Source organism: Pezoporus flaviventris, unplaced genomic scaffold (genome assembly GCF_033815535.1).
Source record: "Pezoporus flaviventris isolate CSIRO_AGI_PZ_B2104156 unplaced genomic scaffold, CSIRO_AGI_Pfla_v1 ptg000006l, whole genome shotgun sequence".
Classification (NCBI taxonomy): Eukaryota; Metazoa; Chordata; class Aves; order Psittaciformes; family Psittacidae; genus Pezoporus; species Pezoporus flaviventris.
In genome coordinates, this window is record NW_026892554.1 from 3503394 (window position 1) to 3524007 (window position 20614).

At 45.2% G+C, this 20614-nt stretch overlaps 2 protein-coding genes across 2 annotated transcripts in view; both read right to left on the minus strand.

The window, feature by feature from the left end:
• Positions 1–7866, minus strand: part of LRRK1 (leucine rich repeat kinase 1) — a 76817-nt gene extending 68951 nt beyond the window's left edge. The window contains exons 1-2 of the mRNA XM_061446650.1: positions 7716–7866; positions 4342–4553 (exon numbers count right to left, since the gene is read on the minus strand). Of these exons, the coding sequence (XP_061302634.1) occupies positions 4342–4408 (67 nt within the window). The 5' untranslated portion in view covers positions 4409–4553; positions 7716–7866. The remainder of the gene's footprint in view (positions 1–4341; positions 4554–7715) is intronic.
• Positions 7867–9579: 1713 nt separating this feature from the next.
• ALDH1A3 (aldehyde dehydrogenase 1 family member A3) overlaps positions 9580–20614 on the minus strand; it is a 33674-nt gene continuing 22639 nt past the window's right edge. The window contains exons 10-13 of the mRNA XM_061446653.1: positions 16653–16817; positions 14042–14199; positions 12761–12835; positions 9580–12273 (exon numbers count right to left, since the gene is read on the minus strand). Of these exons, the coding sequence (XP_061302637.1) occupies positions 12201–12273; positions 12761–12835; positions 14042–14199; positions 16653–16817 (471 nt within the window). The 3' untranslated portion in view covers positions 9580–12200. The remainder of the gene's footprint in view (positions 12274–12760; positions 12836–14041; positions 14200–16652; positions 16818–20614) is intronic.

The window sequence follows — 20614 nt, forward strand, 5'->3', positions numbered from 1 at the left end:
AGGAGCAGGAAGAAAACCAGACCTTCAAGGCTCATTTACTCTGATTATACAGAACTTCAAGCAAACAACACACTGCAGGTCTCTAGTGCTCAAGTCACCTCCCAGATGCTCTCCTTGTCCTTCACACCACCATGCTGTCGTAGCAGGCTCAGGGTAATGTTACTACAGGGAAATGCCTGGATGGAAAAAGCAGGACAAAGGGTGCAAGTACATCTTCCCTGTTGCACAGCACAATGTGCCACAGATGGGGCTAAGTCAACATGCCCTAAGACCTGGCCCAAGCCCCATGCACACAGCTGCTGTAAAGGTTTTAAGGTTTACATGGTGATTTCACGAGGAACAAAGTGACACCAGTGGTGCTGCCAACACTGATTTTCCCTTCCTCCTCTATTCAACAGGGAAAATTTATAAGCAAAGATATTCTCACTAGCAAATGCCAGTTCCTGCCCGTCACAGGCAACAAAAACAACAGTGGAAATGACAGCAAATGACACCAAAAATGATCTGGAGGCCATTTACATGCACACCCTGGAGCGGGTGAGCTCTGCTGCTTTTACTGCTGCAAAGAAGTCAGTTCTTCCTGTAGACTTACTTTTTAAGTGGATTTCACACTGACAGCCTGGCAGGCTCAGGTTAGCCAGTAAGCACCAAAGCGAGAACAAGAGCACGGTCTCCCTAAGTTTCCATCCCTCCACATACAGTCCTGGTGACAGGCAGACCCTGTCACCTCCTCAGAAAGCCTCTGATGAAGGTCTGGGCCACATTTGCAGATGTTCTGCCCTGATGCAAACCGGGGCGTGACGCTGCATGCACAAAGCCGTGTCCCCAGAGAATGAACCATTTCAGTTGCTATTAGCTAACCTCAAGCTGTCACCATTCAACCCCTTGTGCAACTTTCCACATAGAATTGCACTCGTTCCTGGGCAGTCCCTCTTGTTAAAATGACTGTTTAACTCTTCCAGTTAAACTCCTCTTACTTGCACTGGAGGCAGCTGCTTTCCCTCTGAGTCAGTACTGAGCTGAGCCATGGCCCAGATGGGGTTGCAAAGGTCACTACAATCGTTGAGTATCTTCTTTCTAACAAAATACAAGGCCCTGGGAGCTGCTGGGTCACCACAGCACTTGTGAAGCACAGCTTTAAGAGTCTTTGGTCCACTCCAAATGCCACCTGAAGCCATTATAATCTGGTCACTTGTTTGATCCCTCATCTTAATATTTAGGTCGCTTTTTCAGGCATTCTGCCCATGTCCACTTGTGCTTCCGTGGACAGGAAATTGGAAGTCACCAGCTTAAACCAGATTTGCCTCAAAAGAAACGTGAAGGTCGATTTAGTTAATATGTGCAAAGCTACTATAAAATGTCAAGCAACTATCATTGGCATCATAGTCCCTAATATGTAATATTATATATATTACAACATAACACCCTTATCAAAGCCCATTTCTAGATTTAGAAGGAGGAAAGAGACACCCTCTGGTGTGCTTGAAGGATAATCCAATTCCACCTCCGAGACACAAACAAGTGGCACATGAACACTGAGACTTTGAATAAAATCCTCAGTAAGACAGCAATAAGCTCTTTAACAAAACTGCCCTTACATTTCAGCAGACAATGATTGCTTTTCTACATCTTTGCTGAACTGTCTCCTAGAATATCCTACGAGAATTAAATCCTAGCTGTAAAATTTCATAAGATTCAAAGAAACCAACCAGCCCACAGAAAGATGACTCTCTTTTCTGTTTTAAGCATTCATACAGTGGTATCTCTGGGCTTACATTGTATTTCTTACAAGCCTGGTATTATGTCACCTTCACTATATTATGTAGAACTCTTTAATCAAGTTTAAAAAACCCAAAATCTGTGTTCCATAAGAAGCTGCAGCCACCCCCGTATCTCTGCTTGCTTTCTTGCTTTTAATTAGGGCAAGATGAACACATGTAGGAGAGGGAAAGCAGGGTTTGAGGAGGGAAGGGAGATGCTGACTGCACCCAAAATGGAGCGTTATTCTGCACTCCAATGACAAATCCTCTCTGTGGACCAGTGGGTGCTCAGCTGGCATTGAGTCAAGCCCAGCACCATTCCCAGAGGGTAGAGAGGGTCCAGTTCTGAAGCACAGCTCTGACGATAACTGAGCATCCTGCTGGGATACAAGCAAGATCACTGCCACAGCCAAGAGCAATAGCAAAGGAGACGCAAGCAGTAAGGTGAGCCCTTGCATCATATCTTACATTTGCTACCTAGAGTCAGCGATGCTGTGAACCTATTCTCCACATGGACACCTGGCCAAATGCATAGCTGTGGGGGGGGGAAAAAAGCCCTAAATCCTTAAGGCTTTCAAATGATCAAGGCAGCGGGTGCTCATGGTACCCTCTGGAAGGTGCCTCCAGCACTGCCAGCCATAACGCTGCACTGATCCATCACTGAGGCACAAGCACTGCTGTGCTGTTTGTTAAACCCCTCACATCCACCCTGTCCTTCCTGCCCCCCCAAGAAAGCCTCCAAGCTTTGGGAGTACTAATGAGGTCATCGGCATTAAAGAAATGATCTGTGATCTCACTCCACTTCCCAGTGGTTCCCACTGAATGGAAGCAGGAGGCTGCATCTATATTGTTAATAAATCCTGTAAACAATAGGTTCAGATGTGGAGGCTGAATGAGTCACCTCATTCCTGCCATCAAGCTCTGTAATAGGATACAAATGCAGAACAAGGACCAGCTAATTTAGGGAGTGGACCAGCCAGCTAATGACAATTATTCTTGGCAGGACTCAAACAAGGCTGAAATAAAAAAAGAGTTTAAACATGTACAGCATGCTTACAAAGACAAATCAACCAGGGCAGTACTCAATCTTAAACATTCACAGGATCCCTTTGCCAACCTTCCAACACTGTTTATCAAATACAATAACCCAGACGTGTATAGAAGAGTTATACCGGTACGATTTGTCTGCTTCCAGTTAACCAGTTTAACTGAATATATTTACATAACAGAAGCATGTAATAAAGTTCCCAGAACAAAAACTGAACTTACAATGTAGAACTGCCTTTTTTGCTTTTCACTTCATTATGCACTCCTAAACCAATTTGTTTTATTTACTGTATCTTTAAACAGGGAGAAAAACTTGTCAAATCACTACTGCAGAACAAAAATTTAGCAATTCTTAACACTTGTGAATCATTAGCACAGATTAAAATTCTTCTCATGTTTTATAGCTTAGTATTCAAGTGGAGATAATTTCTTCCAGAGAGAAACTCAGAAGATAGAATTTAAGGATATGCAATAACCAAATGCTCCTCATAATTACAGAAAGATACAATGCTGATTAACAAAAGCAAAACCAAAGAGAAAAATCAGTATCACAGAATAAGCAGCATACATACAGAGAAAGAGTCCCCAGAGCTCCCTGTGATGCTGGTGAGAAACGTCTTCAAACCAGATAAGGTGGCCTCTGAATAAACTATCAGATTTTGCTTCATAGTTGCTGATAAAATCCAAAATAAGGCTGCAAAAACATTAGCTTCTGCTGAAGCCTGCTTACTCACTACAAAGCGTCAAACACACCTTCATCCCACACTTAAAACGCAGATGCTGCCTCCTAATGAACTGCTTGTTGCAAGGGGGGAATACCGTTATACAATAACCAGGCGGCTATTTCTTGCTGCAGGATCATAACTGGGTTTTGACTCAGAGAAAGGCAGCAGCGCTGAGGAGCTGAGGGTTTCAGTGATAAAAGCCATCCAAAAATAATTTGGCTGCTCAGAAAACAAACTAAATTTACAGGAAGCAACCTGAAGCATATGTCCCTCCTAAAGAGAAATTCCCACTATGGATTTATGACATTGTATGAACAGAGACCTTCCAACCTAGACAACAATAACCCGCTGCAAGCCACTAAATCAAAGCTGACAATAAAACTGGAGCAGGTTAATATCAGGTTCAGCCTGAGGAATGATGCTCTGATTTTAGCAGCTTTCATCCCCCAAATACACACTGCATCAGCGGCTGGGAACATATTTGCATTCACACGCTGAAAAAGCACAGATCTTGTAAAACATATTTAGGAACTGGTGAGACGTGATACATATATTGACTAATTCCGTAGGCCTCTGGAGAAAAATCAGTCTTCAGAGGAATGCTATTCTTACCACCTGAGTAGTTCAACATGACTCTCCTTGGAAGTAAAATTCCTTGTTCTATCCTATACATTTTCAATGATTGGAGCTCAAATCACTCAAAGATCTTCCACACATTTAAATGTCATTGAAACTCAGTGGCAGCTGGCCACTCTTAAAACCTTTTGCTCCCAATCTGAGCAGGAAAGGAAAGAAATCTTCCCATTTACCATTTTGTGGATCCATGTTGCTCTCTCTGCAAACAGCGGATTCCTCAGTTCCCACACACCAGTACATTCTGGGTCGCAGTTGTGAAAATCCAACAGACAAACTTTCTGCAGCACCCAAAACAGAAGTGTTGTCAAAGCTGAATGATCTCCATCAAGTAAACGCAGGAGCAGAGGCTGTTAGTAAGCACCATCCTGACGAAACATCATTTGCTCTGTTTAAAAATAAACAGCAAAACAAATTAATTGTCTAGAAATTGCATGACGCTTATTCCTCTGCAGTCTAATGCAGTTGTCTAAATGTTACTTTGCAGAAATGCATTTATCATCCTATAAATACAATTATTTTCATAATAGCTTTGTTAAGAGCATAACATGAATTAACAGAGAAGACTAACATCTCTGCTATAGAAGGATAATGTTCCCAATCTTTCTCCGCTGAAGCTGCTCAGTCTTTGGGGGTGGGCAGGGGTCACAGCTGCAGTTTCAGATTCTCCACAAGCTAGTGTAAAGGCAGAGCATTGAAACCATGCAGTGCAGCTGGAAAAATCCTAAATGCAACCTCAAAACCTTTCCCGTCCACAAAGAAGACTGCGGCTCTTGTAAGACTCCACCGTGAGAAACTGAGAAATACTGATGTGGTTACTGTGAGACAGTGCTCTGTAGAAAAGAAAAGAGGGTTAAGAGAAACACACCAGCTCCTTCCCCTTTGCCCAGTGCTCCTAAAAGCCTCAGGCTTCTTCAAACATGTTCAAGGAGGCAAATCAGGCCCTGAGTAGCTCTTAAAGTTGGCTTCTTCTGAACTGTCTTGCACAACAGCCAGCAGAAAACTGCACGGCTCAGTCTCCAAAGGCATTTCCATCTCCTTACCTCTTCACCACTGCACACCTGGAATTTTCTCTCTTTGAATGCATCTTCCACAGGGGTTAAAAGTGAATTTGCAGCGTGTGCCCAACCAGTATCAGTGCCCATTCACTTTCTGCTTTCAGTTTCAGTGAGTAAAAGCCTCTCAAACGTAATGTGATGCCCTTCATCTTTGACTGCTATTGGTTTTTCTCACATCAGGTGTGCAATACTGAAGTTTTGATTAGAGGCTCTAATTTGCCAAAGCATGTAACCCACATCCTTCTTCAGCCTGTAAGACCCAAGAGTATCCCTAACCCTCCCCGAGCAGAGGGCTTCCTGCATTGGGATCAAAGGCCAAGGAGAATATATTGACCCATCACCATTCTCCAGGAAGTTTTCTGCTCTTCCCCCATTTTACAGGGTTTTTAATCACCAGCTGACAATGTTAAAAGTCCCTGAAAGCTACATCAATTATTTCTAGGCAAATAATTGAATTTTAAGTGCACTTAGCAGCAAAACTCAGCTTCTGATGACCCCTACTTTGTGGTGCCTGGCAGCAGGAACCAAAACTCACAGCCCAAGCCCAGCAGAGAGCCTGAAATCCAGGCTCTGGGTGCTGACCACAGACTGTGGTTTGGTGCTTTGGTGTTTTTCAGAGGTGGGAAAAATAATTTGGGTGCCATATGACAAATAATGATATGGACTGAGAGTCCTGGGCCAGGCTGCATGCAAGCACTTACACACACAGGCCACAAACACCTCCTTTGCAGCTGGATGGTGGCAGATCTAGATGGATGCAGATGCCTGAGCATCAACTCATCCCTCCCTCCACATGCCAGCCTGCTCATTTCCCAGGTCAAGCCCCAGCAGCTCTCACATCCCAGTGCAGTAAGAGGCTCTGGCTGCTGCAGGAGGCTGAGATGGAGGTGGTCTCTAAGCCCAGATCCAGCCCATGAACTGGTGAACTGGGCCCATGGCAGTGGAGGACCGGATTCTGCCCTAGAACATGCCAAGATCCCAAAAGCGGTCCAGGTTGTTAACTCTGAAAATGAAAGGGATGTGATGCTTCCAGCAGCTGCTTCCCCTGCGCCCTCGCTTATAAATGCACTGAGCAGCTTCAGCAAGAATAAATACTTCCCCATGCAAAGACCAACGGACCAGCTCTTTTAGCAGATGCTGGTTTCTGAGGCATTTCCTTGCTATACGATGGGGCACACCATGTGCACTCACAGCAATCGTACAAGAAACTGTCTCCATTGGGGTCAGTGTGGACCATATAGTATTGAAAACCACCCCACTCCCGATTCTTAGCTTTCTACTCCGTTAATTCCCCAGGTTGAAACTTTCCTCATACGCAATGAAAGGAAAACACTGTCAGGAACAATAATAAGGTGGTTTTGATAATCAGTTCCCTTTAACTTCAGATAGGACACTAAACGCTGTAGCCACATATACTAATGCCACACAGCACCTGTCAAAGCATCATTTCTGTACTTCAGGACCTTTGTCTATATAATAACAGTGCTTTTACCTTAAGCAAGATAAACCCAACTGTGACACAAGCAAACACCGTGTGTTCATTTGATTTAGGGAGAAGGATCCTATGGGCTCTGCAGAAGGAGCAGTGTGAATGTGCAGAACACACCTGAAGGCTGATTTAGATCCCATTTCACACATTCCCGGTTTCCCTCCTGAGACCTGCTCCTCGCAGCTATCATCAGTGTCCCAGGGCACCCAACCACGCCTGGAGCATCCCGAGGACCTGCTCTCCGCTCTGCCTGTCCAGTCTCACCCTGTGTATGGTGCCTAACGGCAGCAAGGCACCCATGCACACCACGGTCTCACCGGGATCGCTTCCCAGCTCACCAGAAACATGCCAGAACTTCAGTTCTCCGCTCCAATCACCTGCTGCTTCCAAGCAGCCCACCTGGGCACTGCAACAGGTACCACCAGGGATCCAGAGCCCCAGAACACCCTCGGGATGGAAAACCCACTGCGGGCTCCTCTGCCTGCCATCACACACTGGAACCGACACGGCCTGCCTCATTCCTGCCTGGAGACATCCCAGCCCGGCGGGACACATGTCCTTCGGTCTGCTCTGTGCAGAAAGTGCCAACCCCCCTTCTCCCCACACTGAGGGGAAATGAGGCATCCCCCCCATTCGAGGTGTCCCCAGCCCTCCCCTGTGGCCGCTCGGCCGAGGGGAGCCGGGACAGCCCGGGAGGAGCCGCTCTCAGCCCTCAGCCCCGCGTCCATAAACCGAGTTCTCCTCAGAGCAAGCCTCGAGTGTTTCCTCTCCGCGCCGGGCCGGGGCAGCCGGGCGGGGCGGCTGCTCTCCGCCTGCCCGGGCCGGGGAGGGGCGGGCAGCGCCGCAAAGTTCCCTCCGCACTTTTATTGTACTTTAAAGAAGCCTTTCCCCCCTACTTTCTCCACACGAAAAGCCCCGGCAGCCCCCAGCCCGCCGCCTCCCCTCACGGCGGAGCAGGTGCCCTCGGCACGGCCAGGCCGAAGCGGCAGCAAAGCCACGGTACCTCCTGCCTCCCGGGGCCCGCGGGGTCCCTGCGACCGCGCCGCCGCCTCCTCCACCGCCTCCTCCACCTCCTCCTCCGGCGCTCGGCCGCCCGCCCGCCTCGCTGTGGGGCGCGGGAGGCGGAGGGAGGGAGGAAGGAAAAGGAGCGGGGCAGCGGCGCGGCGCCTCCTCCGCCACCGGGCCCGCGGCCGCTGAGGGCCCGCCCGGCCTCGGCCGCCGTGAGGGGCTGCGCCCTGCCGGGCGCTGCTGAGGGTGGCGGGCCGCGCCTCGCCTGCCTCCCGAGGGCTGAGGAGACGTGGAGGGAGAGGAGAGGAAGCGCCCGGGGCTGCTCCTGTGGGCTCCTTGTCCAGCCGGGACCAGCAGCGAGTGGTGTCCGCCGGGTCCCCACTCTTTGGGGTTGTCTGGGGGCAACAGCAGACTTTGGGAGCTGCAGGGGCTGAAGCGGGACCCTCTCAGCTACAGCGGGTTGTCAGGAGGTGCTCGGGCTCACAGCCTGCTGCCGTAGAGCTCCCCGGGCTCGTAACACCGCTGCCCATCTCCTGTCAGCATCAGTCGGCCGGGCCTTACCGGTAGCAGCGCTGATCCGAGATTCCTTTCTTTGAAAGTTGCTCCTTCCCCAGAAGGGAGTTTGCTCCTCTTTGGAAAAGCAAGGCGAGGTTGCCCCCTTCCTTCCGAAGGAGGTGGACAGGCCGTGCTCCATCTGGAATATCGTTTTCCCATCACAAACCCCTTCATGCCCCGGTACAGGAACCTCTAACAAGCCTGGTACTGCTCTGCCTTCCCCACTCATTGGTGTACTAAGAAAAGACTTTTGCATGCTTTTTCCTTTGTTCGCAGTGATTCTGTAAATCACTATAATTTACAGAATACCATATTGATAGGATACAGAGGGGGTTTTCTTCCCTGGTCTGTACCAAGAAATCGATCTCTGATGACCATTTGAGGGTGCAAAAAGCCATATCCATTCATGGAATGGCTGCATCCAGCCTGAGACTTGCCTCAGGTGTTTCTTTGATGTGATCATGGGGATAGAGAGAGGATGGGTCTTCTCTGGTGCTTTTACTTATGTTCAGGTCCCATTAATCTGCTTTTAGCTGCAATCACAGTAGTGGTACCTGGTTTTAGCACCCTTTCTCCCGTTTACTCAACTGGAAGGAGCTGTGCTTGCCCCTGCCAGCTGCAGCTCTGCTCTCCTTCTCCTCAGCTTACTGTAAGGGCATAACTTACAAAAGTGACTGCTTAAAGGGTAAGCCAGCAGGCACATGCTGCAGTTTTTGTGTGCAAAGCACTGAACACACTTCAGAGCTTTGCTTTTCAAATAGGCTAATCCTTCACAAACTTCAGGAACGAACCCAGGTTCAGATTCCTTTGGAATCCCCAGTGGGATACTGCATCCCCAGATACACATGTGCAGACAAGCACTCTGCATTCAGTTCTGCCACATGGAAAAGGTACCTTGAAATGACGTTGTGCCTTGTGCACGTTTCCACCTGGGGACTACTGCTGGGCTACTGAATGAAGTGAAACAGACACAACTCTGAGGAAGAACCCACTGTAACTACAGCAATTCAGGGCCAGTTTGGTTTAGAAGAACTGAACAGTAAGCCTCTCTAAGGTTTGCTTGTGTTGACACAATGTGCCAAAGTCAGAGTGCAATTAAACCCAGTGAGAGGAGGATGGAGTTGAGTGGACGTTGTTTGCTAATGGAAAGAGTCTTACTACATGCGTAAGAGGGGCTGTAATTATCTTAAAGCACTGATCAGTGTAAAAACAAAAGGCATTCAACTTACTCCTCTCCGTTAGAGAGTGAAGTCAATGGAAGTTTTCTGCTTCCTCACCCTTAACGTGCAGCATGTAGAAACCACTTCACAAAGTTAAACATTTATTAGGAATGAGAACTATTACAAAGATACCCAGAGTCTAAATATATACATGAGGTTTAAACATAGCATTTTCCTGTACCTTTAGCTATAAAAATACATTAGATTAACTGTCTCCTAATTTATAAATATAGTTCTTTTTTAACATAAAAACCCAAACCTAGTATTTCATATGAAAGCCTTGGTGTGCAATGGAAGAATATATACCCGCTAAGGGGTTATCTTAAAGTTAGTGTCTAGTGTTATATAACTTACAAAATTCAGTGTGTAGAGTCAAACCCTGATTTATACAATAAGAGATACACTGACTTTTTAAAAACTTGATTAAGAAAAAAGAGGTGAAATACATATCATACATATAAAGCCAGAATACTAGGAACTTCAGAACTTCAGATGATTTTGGTTTCAACCACTGTCCATTGAAAACACAGAGACAGGGCAAGATAACCAGCCTTTTACTGTTTGCCTTCTCCCCCTCCTGACTGCAGCCCTAGAAAACCGTCCAGCAGGCAAAAGTAAAATGTCTGAGATGCTGTTTGGACTCTAAAAGTGTTTTACAAAACATAGAAAGTTATTTACAATGTTCCCATTTGGCCTTTCATGGGGAAGGGAGGACTTTCCTTCACTGGATGGAGAGATTTACCTGTCTCACATGCTCGTGCTATGCACTGCTGCTGGAGGTATGTCATTTAAGAAGTTAAGCAGGGTTGAAGTGCAATTTCAGTGTTCACTAATAAGGAAGTTTAGGCTCATGCAAACATTTTCCTTACTTACCACCTCCTTCCTGCTCCAAAAAAAAAAAGGTCCACTGATGCGGCAGAACTTGTTACTGACTGAGTACATCTCTGAGCTAAGTCAGGTACTGGTTAAATCCTTGCTTGCACCAGAGAAGAGAGGTTAGACCTGCATTTCTGCTTCAGGCACTGACATCTGGAAGGCTCCAGGCAGGAATCTTTATCCATGGAGATCTGTTGATGGCTGTAAGGAACCTCTGTTGGTTTGCTCTCAGAGGACAATCCCAGTGAGATCAGCTGAACTCCCTAACAAGCTGGCACCACTAACTCCTGCATATTCACAGCTCCTGCAAATGTGGAACTTCCCATACACTTGCCAGTGGTTCTCCGGTACAGAATCAGCAGGAAGAGGAGGGGGAGTAGTGAGCCCAGGAACTGGCACCTTGTCATTAATCTCATAGTAAAGTCTGGGCATGCAAAGAAGTTACTGCAGTATGGACTAAGGCATGAACTTGGTGTGACAGCCACTCCGTGGATGCTATTCATGTACGAGCATGCTTATACAGTTCAAGGCAGTTTAGTTCTCGGTGAAGGACCAGCTACTCTGTGCTTGCCACAAGATGACAGCATTCACAGGGGCAATTACTGCAAAGCTGCTGACACATTTAAGTCCAGCCATAGCTTATTCCATGATAACTGCTTGTACACCCACATCTTCAGCACTAAGTGTGTGCTTGGGAGCACCTGCCTTTTCATACTGTACTTCCAGAAATGTATTTTAAGCTATATTCATACAGGATAAAAAAGCAGTGAGGAGAGCTTGTAAGTTTTACTCTGATAATAATAATTCTGGCTCAAAAAATGAAGAGATGTTCAAAAAGCCTGAAAGTTACAGAGAAAGAGCAAGCAGGACAGCTTCTTGCAGCTCTTCAGCTCCCTCCCCCAAATCAGAAGGACTGGTGTGGGATATTTTCTGTGGGATATCTACCATGCTGCATGCTTAGCATTCAACTCGGTGTCATCATGGTAAGTACAGTGCAAAATCTTCTTGCAAAAAGTGCTATAGTGAAGGTTTGAAATACAATTATGACTCATTGGGAGCTAGAAGGGTTAGAAAGTCAGTACCTTGCATTTGCAGCATGTGTGCACACCAGAACATCAGGTTCCAAGGACACTTTAAACTCTAGCTCTGTTGGGTGAAATACTGGCCCTAAAGGAGTCCTCTAGGAAACTCCCACAAATCTCATTCAGGGCTAGAATATCACCACTATGGAGAATGCATGTATCTTTAGAGAGACCAAGATAGCTCTTTCAAAGGGAATTCCTTTACAAATCCTTCCATGAAAGCTTGAAATTCTGAACTCCAGCTGCAGTCTTCACACAAACTCTGCCAACTTCAGTCATGTTGTATTAACCCAACCACTCAAGTCCATTTAAGCCAAGTGAAACCCATATAGAATCATAGAATAGTTAAGGTTGGAAAGGACCTTAGGATCATCTAGTTCCAACCCCCTGCCGTGGGCAGGGACGCCTCGCACTAACGGTACCAGAAGCTTGTCTAACATGCCACTGATGTTCACGTCCTTCAGGGGTACAGTTTGAAAGCAGATGTCCTGCAAACACTGCCACAGGTAGCAGACAGATGGCCAGCCAGGGACTTGTGCAGTACAAGTGTGTGCTGCGCTGCCAGTAGGGTCAGTTAAATCAGTTTTCAATGAGCCAGTTGACAAAATGGAGTCCAGTAGATTCAGTGTTTCTAGAGGAATAAAGTTAGGTGTTTCCATTCTCCTTCCTCTCCTCCCCTCCCCTCCCCCTTGCTCTGAACACATCCCCCAGGTGCCACATTCAGTGTCACATTCAGGCCTTCTGCTTTCATGGGCTCTTCTGGGAGAGTTTGATGGTGACTGTTTTCACTTCGGTATATTCTGCCAAAGCATATTCACCACTGGAAGAGAAGAGAGAGGAGGGAAGGGGACCAGCAATTTTAGCTTATTAACATGTATTCCCCTAAGATAAGAGATTTACACAAGTGCATTTTAGCCTCTGATTGTCGGCTGCTGTAAATGACATCAGGCCATTAAAACCAGATCTAAGCTAACTTATACCAGCTATCAGTTTGACCCGCTACTGCTCATAATCATGAAGCACACAAGCCTAAGTACACACAGTTACACCTCACTGGGAAAGAAACAAATGCTTGCACAAGTAGAACTGATTGATCAGGAGTAATTAGGAGCTTATAAAGCAGATGAGGGTACTCTAAAAGGCACCACTCAGGTTTTCACATCTATGCATTACATTCACACTGTACTGGCTTAGCACCTCCCTCTGCAGCATACTGCAAGCCTAATAGTTTAAAGCAAATTCAACAACATTTTCACAGTTATTGCATTCATCATCCACATATAAACAAAATACTGAGCAAAACTCACAGTTCTCTGCCATTGCCTGACATTTTAAAGCCACCAAAAGGAGCCTGTGCATAGAGCGCGTTGTAACAGTTGATCCTACAACAAAAACACCAATTGTAAAACCACAATTCAATTCCAAGGAGAAACAAGATGATGATGACACCACCACCACCACAAAAAAGGCTGAAATCTGGCAGTTTTCTCTTTATACAGTTCATACGCTTGCAAAATCAGATTTTAGCAATAAAATCTTCTTTTGTGTCAGAAACAGAAAACATTTGAGTGGTGCTCACTCTGACCTACATCTCACTTCATAGTCTCTAATGGCAAAGACATTTGTGCTTGAGCTGGAATTTATGCTGCATTCAGAGCTGTGCTTAAAATAAATAGTACAACCTATTCCCTAATTTAATGAAGCACATTCTGCACTGAACATGTTTACTCAGAAAGCTGTCTATAAACACTCATGAGCAGCCCCACCGTCCACTTCCAGGTATAGAAAAAAGTTGGACTGCATTAGACAATTGTGTTATAGTAAAATGGAAGTGCCAGGCATTTCTCTATAGAAATTAGCAAAAAGCTAAGGCAGATACTTCCTCAGCATCTCAGTAAGATCAAATGACTGAAGAGAGACAGCCATGGCTTGGTGCTGTAGGACTGCACCTTCATGTATGTACAGCATGTATATCCTTCAAAGCCTAACATCCCATTTTCATGTAAATGTTACTCAGAGGCAAATTCTTCTGATGCCAAGTCTTGAAATCAATCCTCTGTAGGTATCAAAGTCAGATCTCGGATCAAATTCCTACCTTAAGCAGGGAAAAAAAAAAAAAAATCAGGATTCCTTCTTTAAAATGATTCTAATATGAAATAAGTAATTTTATAGGCAAAAAATAGCTAATCTTGCTGACAGTGGTGTGATGCCATCTACCGTCCATGCTGATTTGTGCAGCTAAGACCCGTCTGATGCTTCTTCCTAAAGATGGTGAAAATTGCTTGCCTTCGCACACAGGATTTTGAAAGGCATCATGTCTGGTGGAACTCACTACAACCCCTACACTTCCAGGAATTTCCAGTCAAAGAACTACATCGACTGAAGGAACAAAAAGTCCATTTCTTGCCTGACTGTCTGGTCTTTACCACCTTATTTTGATGAATGGATGTTGCTTTTAAGCAGGATATTAGGAATTAAGCAGACTAATACATCTTAGCTGTGGCACATACACAGGATTCCAAATCATACTCCCTCTCCGCTCCCAGGAAACAAAATCCCAGCCCACACTCTGGTCCCACACTGCTTACCAGACTGTTCCTGACTGCAGTGCTGAAGCTAGTGTTAATGCTCTGTCCAGATTCTTTGTGAACACTGCAGCTGTGAGTCCATACTCAGTACTGTTGGCTCTTCTTATGACCTCTTCTATACTCTTGAACTTCATAATTGGCTGAACTGGCCCAAAAATCTGCACAAAGTGAGGAAAGCCTTTGCTATTCGTGGCAATTTTGAAGTAATCACAATCAGGTGCTTTGTTTGGATACTGTATTTAAAATGTTACATCCTGGTCTTCTAGAAGTTACTGATAGCCCTTAAAACTTACTAATCAAACTGACTTCAAAGGAAGTACAGTGATGTGCTACAGTAGCTAATACAAGCTAAGATCCAACAACTAGCAGATCATTTGTAATAATCAGAATAAGCAGAGTTAAGATCTGGACAAGTTTCAAATGATTCATCCTTACTCCATTTATAACTCTCCTTTTGAACTCAGAAGTTAAGTGTACTCAAGTAGTAATTCATATATTTCAAGGATTGCAAGTTTTCTTCCTTGGTTTGAACTCTGATTTTGTCACTGTATGCAGTTTATTTGCATGCAGTGCACTTACCAGCATGTTTGACCACAAACTTGGCTTCCCAGATTGCCAGGATAAGGGCAGCAAGCACACACAATGCTTCCTGACTTCTGGATGGTGACTCTTACCCTGTACAGTATCAAAGGTGAGGCCTTTTTCTGGCCTCCATGGTCTTGCAGTATAATAAACCCTGAGCTAAGGTGAGATACAGTCTTGCTTGGGCCACCTTGAGGGCCAGGCTGAGCAGTTTGCCTGGGCTTTAGGCTCATGTAAGTGTTTCTAAACACCTTCGTTTTGGAAGATCCAGGTACTTAACTTGACCCTAGGCAAAGGATGAACGTACATTTGCAACAAAACTGAGAATGAATGAAACTGGATAACCTTCATGAATTGTGACTTGGGATTTGGAGTCAGTTCATTACAAAAAGGCCTGTCACAGGATTTTCAGCTGTTATTCCCTCTATTTTTAGACTGTAACTCATGCCCAGACTGGCTGATAGCTTTCCCAGGTTCCTCAGAGATGCTATGGCAGACCTGAGACATTAAACATTTTGTCAGGAGCGAACAGTAAGCAGCCCCATAAAAAGCAGTAGGCTAAACTATAAAAAACAAGTGCCAGTTAGACTTTGGCAACTATTTATTTTCCTTTGGGGAACATGATGAAAAGTAGCTTAACTTCTATTTCAAAGGAATATTACGGGACCTAATCACATACAGCTTGTTCAATTTTTCTGCATATGAATAATGAAAGCCAGAGTATTAGAGCTGCACTTTGCTGGTTTTGACCATGTTTCCAAAGAGGAAAAAAAACATAGAATCATAGAATAGTTAGGGTTGGGAAGGACCTTAAGATCATCCAGTTCCAACCCCCCTGCCATGGGCAGGGACACCTCACACTAAACCATCTCACCCAAGGCCTTGTCCAGCCTGGCCTTGAACACTGCCAGGGATGGAGCATTCACAACCTCCCTGGGCAACCCATTCCAGTGCCTCACCACCCTAACAGGAAAGAATTTCCTCCTTATATCCAATCTAAACTTCCCCTGTTTAAGTTTTAACCCGTTACCCCTTGTCCTATCACTACAGTCCCTAATGACCCCTAAGTGGTCAATCCCAGGAGGTTTCACCATGAGAACAGAATCAGGGACCATTTCAGATGTTAAGGCTACTTGAGAAAAGTTCTTCAGTGGCAGAATAGCAGGGCCATTCCTTCCCTCCTCACCAGCTTCAGCTCCCAGATTTCTTGTCCCACCTTTCCGCAATAAAGCAACTCCTTTTTTACTAAGTAGTGGAGCAAGAACACACATCATCCTGTCCTCTCTCACGCTGAATCAGCATGTACCATAGCTGAGCAATTTCAGGTCCACTCAGTAGGAGGTGCGTGAGAACACATCTGTGTAGAGTGGGAGAACTTAACTGTCTTCGGAAAACTTGAAAACTTCAGGGCAAAGGAGACACAGATTGCTCCAGCCTGCCACAGTTACAGTTATTTTTATTCATCTATATTTAAAATCAAGGGTTCAGACAGAAACGCTTCCATTACCACTAATTCTTATTCAGAAGCAGTGTTTACCTAGGTAAGGCATGCGCCTGTATGTTGTATTATAGAAATTTTTCCTGAAATGAGACCCAAAAGCCTTAGGGTAGTGTTATCTACTATGTTTTCATCTGGTTTATTAAGGTCCACTAGATACGCTCAGAGGGGCTACTTTCCTTTTGGAAAACTATACAAAATGAGGGAAAGCTGCAAGGCATTAGGAAGGGCTGCAAACAGACACCTATCCATTGCACAAAAATTGCTGCTAAAACATTTTGACAGGAGTTTTCGCCTGTTCTGTTCTTCTCCTTTTCCTCCCACAATTCCCCCCGTATGCACATACACTCCAGATTGAAGCTCACCTTGCAGATACTTCATTAGTAGAATAGATTTCAGCATTAGGCAGTTGTTAAGACACTGAAATAAGTGAAATTTCTATTCTCCTCAGGTTTTCACTTCAACCTACAAGCATACCTCTTTCCTTTCCCATTTAAATGCATATATAGGTTCAGGTGACTTGTACTGTACCTCTTCTTTGGCGATACGCATGTTGTCAGTGACCTCTGAAAACACAGTGGGCTTTATAAACAGGCCTCTGTCTTCAATGGCAAGACCCCCACACTCCAGCTTAGCTCCTTCTTTCTTCCCACTTTCTATCAGCTCCAGGATTTTATCAAACTGGTTTTGGTCAATCTGTCAGACACAGAAGGAAAAGAAACAGACAACAGTACCTTTATTATTACTGTTCCAGAGACTGGAGTCATTGCATGTGGCCCGGGGGCACATTTCAGGGCACTGTCAAAGCGGGTGAGTTTGTATCTCATTCTATGATACAACAGTCAGGCAACAAGCAGGCTGAAAGACAGGACATAGGCATAGCCCTGAGCCACAGAAAACAGGAGGTGAAGTTACACGTGATAGTTCAGTCTGGTCTAATAGTTTGCTGCTATTTGTATGTACCCGTCCTCCACATCTTGGATATGTACTCCCATGGCTCACCTCACTCCTGCTCTGGGACTTACTGACCTTCTCCGTGCACTAACTTTAGCTTAGTAGCATCATGAGAACAGCCTGAGATAGGTTTTGCTGGGCTAGCAACCTCAGCTAACTCAGCAAGCGATCCTACCAGCAACAGAAACAGTGCAAAGGAGGGAGAATCAGCATATATAAACTATTAAGCTGACTTTGCTGTAATGTGCAGCTTCACCCACAGCTATCTGTCCCCAGCTGGAAGAGCCCAGCGAGCTCTGCCTCCAAGTCTTTACACACACACACTGGTTGACCAACCTCAAAGATAAGCCCTGTTATTGGGGTGACTTCAGAACAACTACTGCTCTGAAGCCATACTCATAAAATCATACAGATACTGTCAGGCTTCAAACGAACATGCTATTTGCATGATGGATAATTAAGAGATGAAACGCCTCATCACAGCACACTGCAGATGGTAAGACTTACATTCAGCTAAAACTAATAAAACCCTTGACAAGTTCAGAGACAAATAAAAGACTCCAAGGTGCCCTGGCAGCCTGGGAGGTTATTCTGAATGCCAGGTATCTCCACATGCTTGTACTGGTTCAATACCCCTCCCTAAGCATCTGGTTTTATTTCAGCAGGGCCAGTTGCCAATTGGGACTGTTTATATGGAGTGTTCCACACTCGACTCCTCCAGATTACAGACTATATCCTGTCCTTAGTTAATCCTGGCCACACGCAATCCGAGTTGTCATGCTTTTAGACAAATATCAAAGCTTCAGGAGGGTGTCCTTGGGGTACTTCTGGTACACAGTGAAAACAGAGAACAGCACATCTCCTGCCACACAGATGTGTGCATTACATGTGTTGTGGACAGTTTGTACTAAGTGCTCGTGTTCTCTCACGCGTTAAATGCTACCCAAGAAAACACTTGGATGCTACTGCACAAGGAAATGTGTGCCCTCGTGTTGGACTAAGGGTGTCACATAGTAAGTTTGGCAGGTGTCACACACATTGTCTATTTGCCTGGTTGCTTAGCTGCCAAATGTAAATAGCTTGAAAGATCTGCAAGTGCTTTCCATCCTGGCATGTCTGTGATCCAGAGCAATCCAGTCCGTCCACTTCACATCACAGAAAACAAAACAAGGATATTTATACAGCTGTAACTTGTTGTGAGGCAAACTATAGTTAGATGAAAAGACACTGGGGAAAGAAAACATTTGTAAAAATGACATGCAAGGGTGGAACTGTTTGTCATTGTAACTAGAGCTTGCAAGGCTTGTTTAAATTCTGTCCCCTACTCCACTATTATTTATGGTTCGAGTATTGACTTCTATCACAAACACATGACCTGGTGGAGCAAATCCTGCTATTTGTTCAACTGATTCAAAAGAGAAGAAGGTTTCTAAGCATCACTGCAATGGTGAAAATCTGAGAACCGCCAAATCTTCATATCTTGCTTTATTAAGTCAAGACTTCAAGGGACAAGTTTTCCCTTTTCCAAGCCTAGCTCTTGTAATCCTATGGAATAATCACACAACCATCTGGTGGACACAGGCTCTTTCTACTTACATATTTTACTTTCATGCTTTAATCCTAAAGTAGACAAACATCTACAGTCTAAGGAAAATATTCACCATCTTAAAATGCAAACAATCAATAGGTTTTGGGCTGAACAAGTACTGGTGAGCAACTGCCATGAGGCAGCCTTGGTGCTTGTTTTATTCCAGGACTTCCACTCCACAAATCCCAGCATTTGGGGCTCTACAATAACAAAACTATTCCAGTCTTGTTCTAATCTGATCCCTGTTCTAGTCTACCAGGATGTTAGTCTCATCTAAGGCAGTCTGCTGCTCACAGTTGTATAATGCCCTGGTTAACCACTTTGCCATCTGTGCAGAATTACTTCATTACTTCCTGTGATACAGCTCACAGGAATCCAGAGTTAAAAACCCCTTGGTCTGCATTTGAGGTTGGCACTCAAACAGTCCTGATCACCCCTCAGGTTTCTTGTGGTGTCCTTTGAATTGCAGCCAGCCAGCACAGTCAGACCCATGTGAGTTTTGGAGAAGGCTCATCAGAAGCATGCCTCATTTCTGCTTAAATTTAATACTGTTTAAATTTGACCTAATTTTGATCAGAGCAGTGCAGCTTATATCAGCATAACCCAATCCTGCAGCTGACACAGTGCTTTTTCCCATACCCATGGCATGAGCATCCGTGCCAGTGCACAGTAATCCACATCAGGGAGCTGACCTGAGTAAAACCTTTCTTGCTCACTTCCAGAAAGGCTGGATTAGACCTGAATCAGCCAGTTTCCTAATCTAGTGTGTGAGTGCAGTGCAGTATAGGAACAAACAGCTGCACATAGCACCATGTTTCCAAGCTTTTGTGGAACTGCACAGGCTGTAAAAAGTGTAAAACACTTTCTGAACTCTGTAATTGCAGGTCCTGTTGTCTCACTATGATCATTTGGAGCTGACGTAGGACCAAAAAGATCATGGGCTACAACCACTGTCAGCCTAAAGCTGGCTCCAGCTCCTTCCCACTGTTGGGTTCTAAGCCAGTGATCATCCCAGAATGGGGTCTATACAGCAGCATGTGGCCATTTTTGTCGTCCTGTTATGTATGTTCACCCTGACACATACAGGGGAATGAAAGCAATGACCTGGATCTGAAGCAGCTGAGGCCTGACAGGGAGAGATGAAGGAGAAGACAACAGAATATTTTCCCGGGTGAGTCTTCCCTTATCCATCAGTTCAGGATAAAAATCCCTCACAGCAGAGCAGGTTTCTTCAGGAACAGAGGAAAAATTTGCTCTGGAAACTTCACATTTGAACAGTAACCTGTGGGCAGGTGTGAATCTCTGCTACTTTTGGAGGCATTTTAAGCCCTTGTGACACTACATCATTTCTTTTTTTCTGCTTGAATTCCTGTGTGCTGCATCTTACAGCATAGGCTCCAGACAGAGAGCAACCATAGCTGCATAGGAAGTGGTTGTTAATTTGCACTGTTAGCCACAGTGCATAGGCTCCAGACAGAGAGCAACCATAGCTGCAGAGGTGGTGGTTGTTTGCGCTGTCAGCCACATGAAAGCTTTGGGATTAACAGTTTCCTCTCACTCTCTTAACACCTTCCCACCTTGGGCTTGACAGCTGCATGTACAGAAGCTGAGGTGTGTGTGTGCCCTCTCTCTTAGGTACAAGTGGAACAGGTAAGCAAGAACAAGGAAAGAGGACAGACAGGCCATGTTTAGAATCTGACAAGACACTGCTATTCCAATGTACTACCCTCAATTATAGCTCTGTATGCAAAGTCTCCCTTAAGCAGAAAGAAGGTAAGAGCAGATCTTAAAACAGTTTGAGTGTCAGCTCATCTCTGCTGAAGCAAGTTCCAGCATGGGATTATTGTCCTAAAACTGCTGAGCACTTTGAAATCTCTTGCTAGGCAAGTTATAGGATAGGCGTAGCCCCATCATGAACAGGGGATGTACATTGTCTTATTCCACATGCATG